Source organism: Theropithecus gelada, chromosome 15 (assembly GCF_003255815.1).
Source record: "Theropithecus gelada isolate Dixy chromosome 15, Tgel_1.0, whole genome shotgun sequence".
Taxonomy (NCBI): Eukaryota; Metazoa; Chordata; class Mammalia; order Primates; family Cercopithecidae; genus Theropithecus; species Theropithecus gelada.
In genome coordinates, this window is record NC_037683.1 from 42,550,188 (window position 1) to 42,565,168 (window position 14,981).

Consider the following 14,981-nt stretch of genomic DNA (forward strand, 5'->3'; position numbering starts at 1 on the left):
AAAAGAAAACAAAAATCAAGGTGACCAAGTAAATTAGAAATGCATTCATTCGGTCAATCCACAACCATTGATTGAGTAGCCCCTGTATACCAGGTACTGTGGAAAGCCCTGGGGCTCCAGGAGAGAACTGGTACAGCCCCACCCTCCCAAAACTCCCCATCTGGCAGAGGAGACAGAGAAGCATACCAGTGTCTAGTTAAAACTCATGTGTCCAACAACCTCAGCCCTTCTGTCCATAGGAATACTGAAGTGGAGTCCTGGAGGCGTTTCTGCAGTTGCATTAGACAGTGGATGATCTATCCAAGTCCAGTCTACCTCCCTTGCAGGAAAGCCTCGCTCGAAGTCCGCTTACTTTTGCTCTACAAATACGCTTAGCAATCCAGGCACCCTACTTTCCAAGCCTATAGTAGTTTAAAAGCAGCAAATTCAGAGTGAGGGAGAGGGACTTGATGATAGTGAAAAATGACAGTGTAGACCTGACAGCTAGAAAGGAGACAAAAAGGCATGGAAAGTGGATCCAAAGTCTAAGTACAACTGTCTGGGGCCATCTGGTGCTTGGGCAGTCTCCTCTAAGCCCAAGAGTACCGCTGTGCATAGCCCAGAACAGTGACTGATGTTCAGAATGAAACTATGGGTTACCAAGAGGAGAAGAGAAAGAGAAGGGGTAGCTAAAATGTTCCTGTACATAGTGTTTGCCATGCATGATACACAAATTATCTCATTTAATTCTTAAACCAATCCAGTGGGGCAGGCTTTGCTTTCCATTGTCTGTCCATGGGAAAAGTGGGGCTCCAGGAGTTGTGTGCACGAGTTACCTGGCAGGCATATGGCATAAAATCTTCTATTGTTTGACTGTATTTTTTTTTTCCCCAAAAGGTCAGAAGCTATGTTAGAAAAAGTTTTGTCTTCATCAGAATTGACTAATGTTCTAAACAAAATGTATTATCATTCAGATGGAATAAGCTTCTGTTTTCTGGAAAACTCACTTACAAGAAACAGCTACAACAGGACAGTAGCTGGTTGAAGAACTGTCAGAGCTGCTCTGATTTTCTGCTCTGAACTTCCTGCTCAGTGCTGCCTCTCAATTAATTATCACATGGTCTTAATTATCATGTGTGAAGAAAATCTGCCTTTGTGTCTGATCAGAAGGCCTTTTCATATCCTCACTCTGTGTCTTCTTTTAATTTTTTTTTTGTGACAGAGTCTCGCTGTGTCACTCAGGCCGGAGTACAGTGGTGCGATCTCAGCTCACTGCAACCTCCGCCTCCCAGGTTCAAGCGATTCTCTTTCCTCAGCCTCCCAAGTAGGTGGGATTACAGGTGTGTGCCACCATGCCCAACTAATTTTCATATTTTTTAGTAGAGACGAGGTTTCACCATGTTGGCCAGGCTGGTGTTGAACTCCTGACCTGAAGTGATCCGTCCACCTTAGCCTCCCAAAGAGCTGGGATTACAAGCGTGAGCCACCGCGCCCAGCCGCTCTGCATCTATTAATTCTTAACATACCTTCCTGATAAGTGGAGCTGTCTCCTTGCCACAACCTTATAAGATTGAGAAAACTTCCAAAAATCTTTTTGTTTTGTTTTGCTAAGAGGGGAACTTCACGAATGGACTTTGAGTCTTGTCCCTTTGACTTACCAGCGTATGTGTTGAGAAAATTTCATCTGTAAAATTTAGATGATAGTACATACCTCATAGGGTAGTTGTGAGAATAAAATAATATATAAAAATGGCCACACACATAATGAGACCTCAATACACATGGGATCTCTGTCAGTAAAAGATGAGAGTTGTGAAGCCTCACAGGCTCTGCCATTGATTAAATGACCTGGGATTACTAGGGTGACCCTTGTATTCAAAAGTCTAGTCCCCAGCCAGGATCTGGCATTTCTTCTTAAAAAAAAAAGTTTCTGTAAACTAAATTTCATTCATTAGAGAGAAGCCCAGGAGACTGCCTGCTTTTCTTCAGCTGGGATTTTGTTAGGTAATTAAAATACGAGAGTTTTCTGTATTTTCCACGACAGTTTTGTTTGGGGCAACATTATAATGTAGTTGCTAGAAAAATGACTGCAATCTGAGGTTGCATTATGAGAAGTACAGTGTCTAAAATGAGGGAAGCAAAGGTCCTGTATCATCGAAGGAGTCTAGTGAAGAGACAGCGTGATCACTGCCTTGAGGTGGTTGAAGGGGTCTTTTGTTAAGCAATGTCTATTTAATCTTCAGATGCTTCACTGAACCAATGGGTGGAGACCACAGAGAGGGGACCTGAGCTTAAGTCAAGGAACAAATCTTTTAACTCACATGTACCCCAATGAGTTACTCCACACTGCAGCCTGGACTTTCTCGGGTATTAAGGGAGTTTTAGAGGAGTAGCCTCTGGACTTGGGATGAGGGGAGTGACCCTCTGACTCTTAGACTTGATGGTAACTTTTCTCTAACATACAGGAGTTGTTGGTAGCTCTGGCCACCCTTATGACCCTCGCTTTAGCCTCCTGGAGCCTAAGAGGAAAGCAGCAAGAATCTTCCTAGAATCCAGAGCAATCTCAGGCTCCTCTCACTACACCCTCCTGTCCTCTCACACTAACCCTGCTGTAGGCCAAGGGATGCTACATGAATGGTTTCCCAACGTCTCCTTCTAATGTGGGTGGCTCCCCAGGGATGAATGGAAAGATTGTTTAAGGTTTCAGTTTAGAATGCATGCAGTCCAACCATGCACAGAGGAAATTTCCATCCACCTCTGCTCTCTGTAGTCACTTCTGGGTATTTTGTTTACTGATGGGGACATGATCACCCCTTAGAAACTTTATTCTGAACCCAATTTTGATGGAATCTGACAGTCCTACAAACTGGGACTTTTCTGCTCGAATCAAAGCTATCAAAAACCATATTTTCCTGATATAAAATAATGACAATAAGAATTAGAGTCAAGTAGGGGTACATAGAACCTTCTGATGACTTTTTTACTTTCAATGAAGAACAAGCAGTGCAGCTTTGTACCCTTAAAGTCGTAGATCCAGATCTGATTTTTCTCCCTGACTATTTGACCTTGGAAAAGTTACTTGCCCTCTCTGATTTTTAGTTTCCTCCTCTCTAGAATGAGGATGATAAACCACCTCCCAGAGTGAATGTGAGTGACAATCAAATAAGATCCATGTAAGATATAAAAATGTAAGGGACTTTTTTTAGGACCTGAATTTATACACACTGTGTTTTGGATAAAGATTCAGAGAGATTTCTCAGTTTGCCAAGTGGCATCTTATATAAACTGCATACTTAGATTAAATTGTCTTGGCCCCTTAAAATTGTTCCCCCTGGGTTGTGTTATGAGGCATGGCCTCAGCTTTTAGTAAAGATCTATACAAAAATTAGCTTTATGAAATCTCTTTCTTGTAGAGGTTGTGTTGATACTAAGCTGGCTAATTTGACAGTATCCTCCCCATATGGGACATTTTTAGGGTTAGAGACTAGAAAATACTTTGTTTCCCCAAAGATCTGGTATGTTTTCTCCTTACTGATAATGAGAGTTGTGTAAATAATCTTGTTGCCCTTTTCTCTTGGGCTGCTGGGAAGTTCATGGTGAAATTTGCAGCTTAATGATGAATAGGGTTAGAACCTTTGGTCTGTTTGCATTCTGTTCCTTCTATCTTCAGGAAACATAATTTATATTTTTCTGGGCCCTTATGTTTTAATTTTTATTCAGTACTTATTATTTTATTATACATGTTATCCATAAACTACCTTGGATTCTTTGATAAATAACAAGGAAGAAACCAAACAAGTAATTAAACATTTCCTAAATCCTCTGGTAAGAGGAAGCCTTCCTCCCCACCTATCTTCCAGGGCACAGAGCCTTGAACTATGCAACTCTCGGTGCCTTCATAGTCATTCCATCTTTTGCAGGCATATGAGGAGAACATGTATGGTAGTAAATACCAGTGGATCATCCCGGGCTGGTACGAGCCTTCTTGGTGGGAGCAGGTGCACACGGAAGCCAACTCATCCCGCTGCCTCCGGAAGAATCTGCTTGCTGCCATGGAGGGCTACATTGGTGTGGATTTCGAGCCCCTGAGCTCCAAGCAGATCAAGACCATCTCAGGAAAGGTCAGTGCCTTGGTCCCCATTTCAACCTTCCAGCCCACCTCCTTTGATCATCTTGTCTGATGACATTGGCCAAAAGTGCACATTTATTGTCCTGTGTCACTTTGAGCAAATCACTTGAGCCTCTTGTACCTGTAAAATGTGGTATGTACAACCCTCCACTGCTTACCTCTCTAGGCAACTGTGAGAACCAAATGAGGTAAGGATACTGTGAAGCACATAACACAGTATACATGTTATGTATACACATATGGATGGAGTCCTGGCATCAATTTCAGGGCCCTTTAGACTCTGCAGAGGTTCATCCCATGCTCCTCTTACCTAAGATGTCATTCTCAGTTGTGGCGATGCTCTCCTGGAGGAGAGGAAAGACGCCTTAAGTAGACTTTGAGAAACACATGCTGTAGGGCTGCCAGACTGCATCAAACCCCAATTTTGCCACTACCACCTGTGTGACCTTGAACCTGAGTTCTCCAAGCCTCTGCTTCTATATCTGTGTGGATATATCTTTTTAGGGGCCACTATTCAGTCCACTATTGTGATCTTGGGATGTCCCTTCTATATCTTCTATATTTCTGCTTCTATATCTGTGATAACCCCCTTCTGGGGGTTATCAGAAGAATTGATGGCAGATGGTGCAAGCCACTAGCATGGTATCTGGCACCTCGATGCTGTTACGACTGTGAGCAGGACCTTGGACAGGGTGTGTCAGCCTGAGGGCCTCTGCATGCTTCCGTGAGGGGTGTTACTAATTCCTGCCCTGCTTATCTCGTAGGGCTAGTGCGAGGACCAAGTAATACAGGACATGTAAAAGTATTCCCAAAGCACACCATTCTCTATCACTGTAAGTCTTATCAAAGATCAGGTTATGATAGCCCTGGTAAAGGTGGTAACATCCATTTCTCAATTCTGAACAGCAGCCAAAAGCCAACACAGCAGTGCACATAATTCTTTTCTGTGTTCAGATAGTTAAATTATTCACCCAACCCCCAGGGTTCTTACAGACCAAATTTTATATCAAGAAAAAGCTTTATAATAAAGAAAAATATATGTATATAATTTTATGTATTATGTAATCTCAATCGGAACCAACTCTACACGAATGATTTATCGATTTGTCAAGAAATGGCAAATCATTAAGACATATGTTGTAAACAGTGCTTTAGCTCGTACTGGCACCTGGTTAGAAAATGTTGAAAGAAATATTTTCCTACCAAAATCAATGCACATATAACGTTTTTTGAGATGTTGAATAATGAGCAGAAATAACTCATTTATTCAGTAAGTGTTATTTTTAAAGGTGTCAAATTTTGCAATTTATTAACATCCTCGGGTCCAGGGATACCCTGTATTTTAATCTAAAAATATCATAAAATTTGAGGAAAACACAAAACCTAAGGGAAAAAAATATCCATGAAAGCAGATGGTACACTAACTAAATGGAGAGGCTTCAGGAAGACCAAAGACTTAAATGGTTGCACAGGAGATCTGTGAGGCTGTCAGGATGAGAGCCATGAGACACTGCAGGAAGGACATCCCTCGGGTGTAGCTCTAACGGTGTGGCTTTCAGCCAGGGTGGGAGCCATGCAGGGCTGTGTGCAGGGCTGTGAGCAGTACACAGAGTGCATTGTAGGAAGATCATTTTTTGTAGTGTATTTTGGAGGAAATGTTTTGGCATTTGTAACAACATCCCCCAGATCACTGACTTTCCTTTTCTAAATGTTTTTATTTGGGATTGGTGAAGAGGCTGACCTCTTGCCCATCACTGTCCCATGCATGGGACACCTTGGGGCTGTTCACCCCACTGTTTTGGGAAACCTACTCATAAGCCCACCCCCTGGAAGGGACAGGACCATTGAGGTGGCTTCCAAAAGTACAGGAGGCCCAATCCCTGTCCCCATGGTCTTTGAAGCAAGAGGAAGCATTTCTTACATTACCCCACAGTTACTAGACGGTTGAAGTTACACAAGGAAATTTGTAGCCTCTTCGCTTCTTGGAATCAGGGGGTCCCAGAGCTGCTCTTAGACATTATGGAGTCCAGCTTCCCATCAGATTCTCAGATCTTCCAGTAGCAAAGGAATTCTCTCCCTTAATTCTTCTACCCCTAGGTCCCCCTGGAGCTACTCAGATCCTATTGACCCCTCTGTCCCACATAGTCCTTCAGTGACCACAGAGTCACTGCTTCTCCAAACTAAATAGCACTAGTCCTTCCAATTGTTAGCTCACAGGTCTGGGGCTGGGACTAAGCATGAAATTAAAAGAGTGCCGGATACATCGGTAATCAAGATTAAACAAAGTATGTTAATGCAATTTTTAAAATAATGCCAAAAAAACAACAACAACAACAACAACAAAAAACCTGTGATGAACAAATTGTCAAAATTTTAAATAAAGACCAGATTCACAGGACAGGGATTAGGGTGAGGAAAGTGAGGTGAGTCATGCCAGTGCAAGGTTGGATTCTATCTTTATTTAAAATTCTGATATTTTGTTCATCATGGATTTCTTGCATTCATTTTTATTTTTAAAATATATTAAAATTTTTTTATCTTTTTTTTTTTTTTTTTTTGAGACGGAGTCTCACTCTGTTGCCCAGACTGGAGTGCAGTGGCCAGATCTCAGCTCACTGCAAGCTCCGCCTCCCGGGTTTACACCATTCTCCTGCCTCAGCCTCCCTAGTAGCTGGGACTACAGGCGCCCGCCACCTCACCCAGCTAGTTTTTTGTGTTTTTTTAGTAGAGATGGGGTTTCACTGGGTTAGCCAAGATGGTCTCGATCTTCTGACCTTGTGATCTGCCCGTCTCAGCCATATTTTTTTATCTTGATTACAGATATGGCTTAGCTCTGTGTCCCTACCCAAATCTTGTCTTGAATTGTACTCCCATAATTTCAATATGTTGTGGGAGGGACCCGGTGGGAGATAATTGAATCATGGGGACGGTTTCCCCCATACTGTTCTCGTGGTAGAGAATAAGTTTCACAAGATCTGATTGTTTGATAAGGGGAAATTCATTTTGCTTGGCTCTCATCCTTTCTGTTGTCTGCCACCATGTGAGATGTGCCTTTTACCTTCTGCCGTGATTGTGAGGCTTCCCCAGCCACCTGGAATTGTGAGTCCAATAAACCTCTTTCTTTTGTAAATCACCCAGTCTCAGGTATGTCTTTATCGGCAGCATGAAAATGGACTAACACAATTACCGAGATTTTTTGGCTCTCCCTTAAATTTTGCACCTGAAATTAGTGCTTTATTCACCTCACCCTCGTACAGCCCTGCACAGGTTGTGTTTGTCAAACCCCTCCCCATGATCAGCCTGTTCCTTTGTTGCACATGCTTTTGTTGAACATTCTCTCTAGAGGGTGTGGGGCCCAGAGTTGAATAAAGCATTCCTATTTATGGTCTAACCACAAGCCAACTTCTCCAAACAGCCTTCAAAAGTCTATGGTCAAACATAGTTCTAGAAACTCAAGAAATGTTTCTTGAATTTGAATTTGCATTATATATAACTGCTTGGGGCCATGGTCAGCATGGCACTGGCTGCCTGATTGGTGCCTGTATTTTGGGATCCATCGATGTCCATGAAAACAAGCAAATACTTGTAAAACTACAGCAAGCCAATGGGCTCTTGTCATCCTCACTATTGTACATATGGAAAACCTAAGAGCCAGAGAAGGGAAGGGACATCCCAAGATCACGAAAGTGGGTTAAATAGTGGCCCCTGAAAAGATATATCCACGTTGTAACCCTTGGAACCTGGGAGCGTGACCTTGTTTGGAAAAGGGGGGTTTTGCAGATGTAATTAAGGCTCTCAGCCGGGCGCAGTGGCTCACACCTGTAATCCCAGCACTTTGGGAGGCTGAGGCAGGCAGATCACGAGGTCAGGAGATTGAAACCATCCTGGCTAACGTGGTGAAACCCCGTCTCTACTAAAAAAATACAAAAACAAATTAGCCGGCCATGGTGGCGGGTGCCTGAGGCAGGAGAATGGCGTGAACCCGGGAGGTGGAGCTTGCAGTGAGCCCAGATCGCGCCACTGCACTCCAGCCTGGGCGACAGAGTGAGACTCCATCTAAAAAAAAAAAAAAAAAACTTAAGGTTATCATGATGAGATTTCCTGGATCACCCAGGTAGGCCCTAAACCAATGACAGGTGTCCTGTATGACAGAAAGGCAGAGGGAGAGTTGACACACTGAGAGGAAGGCCATGTGAAGAAGAAGGCAAAGATTGGAGAACACTGAGGATTGCTGATAGCCACCAGCAGCTAGGAGAGAGGCATTGAATGGAGGGGTCTCTCTTAGAGCTTCTAGAAGGAGCCAACCCTTATGATGGGGTTTGGCTCTGTGTCCCCACCCAGGCTCTCATGATGAGATTTCCTGGATTACCTATGTGTCAGGGGAGGGACCTGATGGGAGATGATTGAATCATGGGGGCGATTTCCCCTTTGCTGTTCTTGTGATAGTGAATGAGTTCTCACAAGATCTGGTTGTGCCGGGCGCGGTGGCTGAAGCCTGTAATCCCAGCACTTTGGGAGGCCGAGACGGGTGGATCACGAGGTCAGGAGATCGAGACCATCCTGGCTAACATGGTGAAACCCCGTCTCTACTAAAACAAAAAACTAAAAAAAAAATACGAAAAACTAGCCGGGCAAGGTAGCGGGCGCCTGTAGTCCCAGCTGCTAGGGAGGCTGAGGCAGGAGAATGGCGTAAATCCGGGAGGCGGAGCTTGCAGTGAGCCAAATCCGGCCACTGCATTCCAGCCTGGGCTACAGAGCAAGACTCTGTATCAAAAAAAATAAAAAAGATCTGCTTGTTTGAATGTGTGTGGCGCTTCCCCCTTCACTCTCTCTCTCTTTCCTTCTGCTTTGTGAAGCAGGTACTTACTTTCCCTTCTGCCATGATTGTAAGTTGCCTGAGGTCTCCTCATCCATGCAGAGCTGGGAGTCAATTGAACCTCTTTTCTTTATAAATTACCCTGTCTCAGGTGGTTCTTTATAGCAGTGTGAGAATGGACCAATACACCTGTCAGTGCCTGAATTTCAGCCTTCTGGCCTCCAGAACTGTGAGAGAATAAACTGCTGTTGTTTTAAGCCACCCAGTGTGTGGGAACTTGGTGACAGCCCCACGAATCTAATACAATCACCCAGCAGATAGAGGCAGATCCAGGACTCGAAGCCAGGACTCCTCAATCCCAACTCAGCACCCCTTCCCCCTCTGCCATGCTGCTCCTCTAGACCTGTGACGTGCTTAGGGACACATCCAAATCAGCTCTTTTGTGGCATCTCAGTGGGTGGGCCTCTGCTGGTGAGTGACACACAGGAGCACAGAGTGTGGTACTCCAGAGATCCAGTGTGGATCCTGCATTCACACCACTTAATCTGCAACCTCAGCAAGTCATGTTCCCTCCCTGGACTAGGTAACTTCTAGGGTGCGTTCACAGCTCAGTTCTCTAACTCTGTGTAACTATGGTGTGGAGTTATTACAGCAAGCTCTGTGACATGGTTATAATGTTAAGTCATGCAAGTGCAAGGTTGGATTCTGTATTTAAATTTTTGATGTTATGTTCATCATGGATTTCTTGCATTAGTTTTTATTTTTTCAACATGACACTAAAATATGCTTATCTTGATTACTGAGATGTTTGGCTCCCCTTTACATTTTGTACCTGAAATTAGTGCTTTATTCACTTCATCCTCACACAGCCCTGCACAGGTTGTATTTGTCAAACCCCTCCCCATGCTCAGCCTGTCCTCTTGTACTTGCTCTTGTCAAATCTCCCAGGATAAAGGTGACTCCTGGTAGACAAAGTCACAGAAAGGAGCAGAACAGTGGCCCCTCCTGGATGCATTCTCCAAGGTTCCCTCCTTTGTATGCCCATCTCTAGCATCAAGCTGTCCCCAGCTCACTGATTGGCACCAGGAGTTTTCTGGTAGGAGGAATAGCAAGGTCAGGGCTCCCTCCAGAAACACGTTCTTCAGTCCTTTCCCATTGGACTGTCCTGTGTTGGGAACGTGGACCTTCAGGCTTTCTGAGCCCATTCAGAGCTCAGTCTTCTGGGACCTCATGAAGACAGCCCCTGGACCCCTGCCTTGGGCCCAACATTGGCTCTTTCTCCCCATTGAGGCTCCCCATCACTGTTCTACTCCCGCAAAGTGACTTGACATTGGTGATTTCAAGTGTCAACTTCCATTTTTCAAATCCTGTTCGGTTTGTTTCCTTTGTGAACATTTATAATTCTGGCTTGATTTCTCCAGCGATGGCTCAGCCTCTCCAGTAGGGACATTTTTCTCCTGTTACTGTGCCCATGCTGAGGTCCAGTGCTGGGCCAATGCCCCAGATGAGCTGTTCACAGCACCCCTCAACCCCTGGAGTAGCCCTAGCCCTCCATCAAAGGCCCAGGTCCATCCTTTGGAAGATTTTGTAATGTTTTCTGGCAAGAAACTTCTGTGACCACCCATGATTATTTATTCAATCCAGCAAATCTAGTGATCCTTCCACTTAGAGCCAATGAACCATGAAAATCTGCACCCATCTCATTACCACTGCCCTGTGAGCACCGTGACAAAGAACTTGGAGTTTTAGGGAAGCACTGAGCTTAGCATGGAGGAAGGAAAGGTGCTGCGGAAAAATGGGAGAACTCCCCAGAGAGCCCAGCTTCACAGCGCTGCTCGCTCCCCCAGCCCTCACAAAGCTCCCATTCCTTGCTACTCCCCCAGGCACTCATGACACTGGGAGAAGGCGCTATGTCAGAGGGGCATGGGCTCAGAAGGAAAAGGCTGAATGGCTGGTCATCTATACCAACATGCATACCTCTCCCACCCTCTTCTAAGTTCTGTAACACAACAAACCAGAGTTCATAACACAACTCTGATTTTTAACTGGGTATATTGCCACCTCACTGGAAAATGTATTATACATTTCCCAGCCTTCCATGCTAGATGTGGCCAGGATTGCAAGTCTGGCCAATGAGATATAAGCAGAAGTGTTATGTGGGACTTCTAGAAAGGCTCTATTACAGGGGGATATGGCCTTTCTTTTTCTTTCTCCTTTGTGTTGACTGGAATGTGGCTGTGATGGCTGGATTTCTAGTAGCCATTTTGGACCATTAGGTACAAGATGACCTTGACAAGGAAGGAGATGTCATTCTAGGATTGTGGAGCATAAAAATAGGACCCTGAGTCCCTTATTACCCAGGGAGCTGTCATAGCTGTATTGCCCAGCCTCCCCACAGACATCTGTTATATGAGAAAGAAATAAACCATCTCATTTAAGTCACTGATAATTTGTTTTTTCTGTTACAATGCAGCTGAACCTAAGAGTGAGACAGTGATGTGTATCTCATCTGTAAAATGCTTGTCTCTCATCTGTAAAATGGGGATGATAATATCTCTCTCACAGATTTGTAAGGATTAGATCAGGTTATACAGTAGAAAGTATCTTACCAAGTGCAAACACATAGTAGGTGCTCAACAAATTTTAATTCTCTTCTTTTTCAGGATAGGAACCTTAGGGGTAGGAGGAAGGAGTAGTGAGATTGATGAAGAGCTTATAACCCAGGTCATGTGAGATGAGGAGCAATGGAAGGATTGGGATTACTTTTTATGATTTAGTTAATTATTTTTATTGAAGGACAGCACCCATGTAACTACCACCCAGGTCAAGAAAAAGACTATTTGTAGCAATTCAGAAACTGCCTTTATGTGTTACCCCAGTTAATATCCACTGCCAGATGTAACCATTCTTCTTACTTCCTTTGCCATTCAGATGCCTGTTTTTGAACTTTTGAACTCCACAGCTTTTTTTAGTATCTTCAGATTTAAGGAGTGTATTAGTCCTTTCTCACACTGTTATAAAGAGACACCTGAAACTGGGTAATTTATAAAGAAAAGAGGCTTAATTGGCTCACAGTTCCACAGGCTGTACAGGAAGCATGACTGGAGAGGCCTCAGGAAACTTAGAATCATGGCAGAAGGCAAAGGGAAGTAGGCATGTCTTACATGGCTGGGGCAGGAGGAAGAGAGTGAAGAAGGAGGTGCTGCATCCTTTTAAACAACCCAATCTTGTGAAAACTCACTCACTATAATGAGAACAGGAAGGGAAAAACCTGCTCCCATGATCCAGTCACCTCCCAGCAGGCCACTCTTCCAACACTGGGGATTACAATTTGACATGGGATTTGGGCAGGAACACAAATGCAAACCATACCAGGGAAGATTAGTCTTTCTGGTAGTTATTCTAGTTCACCCTTAAATAACCACCATCTTCTGTCTTTGGCACAGTTTCCTCATTCTGCCTTTGCCACAAAACCTTGTATCAGGGTATGGGTGAGCAAAGGCAAAAGTGAAATGTGTTAATTTTTCTCTTCTTATTCAATCATCTGTACAGTTTTGATGTTCTCTGTCTTCAGTTATTGATGTGGTATCATTTTGTGTAGAATGTTTGTGGCTACAAAGCTAGCTAGTATAGTTTGGGGAGACTTGGGAAAGCTAATTTATACACAGCCTCCTTTGTCTTCAGCTACCTAGAAGTCCTCTAACTGGTGTGTTTTAATGAACAGAAACTCTTTAATAGAATCCACTCCAAGGCTGTGAAGATATTTTCCTATCTTGTGTTTTAGAAGCTCTATTGTTTTACCTTTCACATTTAGATCTATAATTAACCTGGAATTTCATTTTGTATGGGATGTGAGGTAATGATCAAGATTCCTTTTCTTCTTTTACATGGATATCTAATTGACCCAACATCATTTATTGAAAAGTCCATCTTTTCCCACACTGTGCTGCCATATTACTTTTGTCATAAAGCAAATGACTATATATCTGGTTCTGTTTCTAAACTTTATTTTTTTTCTTTTCCATTGTTTTTCACCAAAACATCTTAATTTCTGTAGCTTTATAATAAGTCTTGTAACTACTCATATAGGTTCTCCATCTTAGTTCTTCTTCCAAACTGTCTTGGCTATTCTTGTCTCTTTGCATTTCTATATACATTTTTAAAACAGATTGCCAGTTTATACACACATACATAAATACTTTCTCTGGTTTTTATTGGGATTTTACTGAATCTACAGATCAATTTAGGGAAAACTGACACCTTAATATTAAAGTCTTCCAATCCATGAATTGTGTATATCCCTGCATTTAGTTAGGTCTTCTTTAATTTCTCTCAGAAATGTTTTATAGTTTTCTGTGTAGAATGATTGTGTATATTGGCTGGGCGCAGTGGCTCACACCTATAATCCCAGCACTTGGGGAGGCCAAGGCAGGTGAATCACTTGAGGTCAGGAGTTCAAGACCAGCCTGGCCAACATAGTGAAACCCCATCTCTATTAAAAATACAAAAATTAGCCGGGCATGGCAGCACATGCCTGTAGTCTCAGCTACTTGGGAGGCTGAGGCAGGAGAACTGCTTGAACACAGGAGGTGGAGGTTTTAGTGCGGCAAGATATACCACTGCATTCCAGCCTGAGCAACAAAGTGAGACTCCATCTCAATTAAAAAGAAGAAGAAAAAAGAATTATGGTACTTATTTTGTTTGATTTATGTCTAGGCATTTGATATATTTTGGTGAACATATGTGCACATTACTATTGGGTGCATACTTGGGGTGGAATTCTGAGTCAGAGTAGCCATATGTTCAGCTTTAGTAGACTCTGTGACAAACAGCTTTCTAAAGTGGTTATACCAATTTACACATCTGCTAGCAGTGATTGAGAGTTCCAGTTGGTTCACATGCTCAACAACTTTTGGTGTGTCAGCTTTTTAATTTTAGCCAACCTAGTGGGTGTGCAGTGGTTGGTGTCTTGTTTTAGTTTAAATTTGCATTTCCCTGATGACTAATGAAGTTGGACATGTTTTCATATCTTCATTGGCCATTTTGATATCCTTTTTTGTGAATTGCCCATTCAAGTCTTTTGCCCATTTTTACTGTTGGATACTCTGCCCATTTCTTACTGATTTGTAGAATTTATTTTTAGATTCTGAATATTAATTATTTGACAGTTATATGTATTACTTATATCTTCTTCTATCCTGTGGCTTATCTTTTCACTCTCTTGATATATTTTGATGAACAGATATTCCTAATGTTAATGTAATCCAATTTATTAGTCTTCTTTGTGATTAGTATATTTGTGCCTTGTTTAGGCATTTTAAGGATGGGCAGAAAAAAAAAGGTTGGAAAATAAGAAATGAACATAAGAGACACCTGGGATATGTTGAAAAAGTATAATATATGTATAATTGTGTCCTGGAAAGGGAGGAAAGAGAGACTAGGCAGAAGCAGTATTTGATTTTGTTATTTTATTTTATTTTTCTGAAAATCACCCCATCTTGATGATTTCATTTGGATGTTTGCCCCCTCAAAATCTCATGTCAAAATGTAATTCCTGATGTTGGAGATGGGGCCTGGTGAGAAGTGATTGGATCATGGGAGTGGATCTCCCCTGAATGGTTTAGCACCATCCCTTTGGTAGCAAGTGAGTTCTCACCCTGAGTTCATGTGAGATCTGGCTGTTTGAAAGTGTATCGCAACTTCCTCCTTGTCTCTTGCTCCATTCTTGCCATGTGCCACACCTACTCCTCCTTTGGCTTCTGCCGTGATTGAAAGTTTTCTGAGGCCCTCACTAGAAGCAGATGCCAGCACCATGATTCTTGATTCTGCACCTGCAGAATCATGAGCCAATTAAGCCTCCTTTCTTTATAAATTACCTAGGCTCAGGTATTTCTTTACAGCAATGCAAGAGTGGCCTAATATACCCACTCATGCTCATGAAGATATTTTCCTATCTTGTCATCTAGAAGTTTTGTTATGTCTTTCACATTTAGACATAGAATCTACTTGAAATTGATTTTATGTATGGTCTGAAATAAGATATTTAATTTTTATGAA

The 14,981-nt window shown here is 42.8% G+C and overlaps 1 protein-coding gene across 1 annotated transcript in view; it reads left to right on the plus strand.

Annotated features, from left to right (window-relative positions):
- Positions 1-14,981, plus strand: part of GABBR2 (gamma-aminobutyric acid type B receptor subunit 2) — a 426,464-nt gene that overhangs the window by 233,255 nt on the left and 178,228 nt on the right. The window contains exon 6 of the mRNA XM_025360393.1: positions 3,900-4,100. Within this exon, the coding sequence (XP_025216178.1) occupies positions 3,900-4,100 (201 nt within the window). The remainder of the gene's footprint in view (positions 1-3,899; positions 4,101-14,981) is intronic.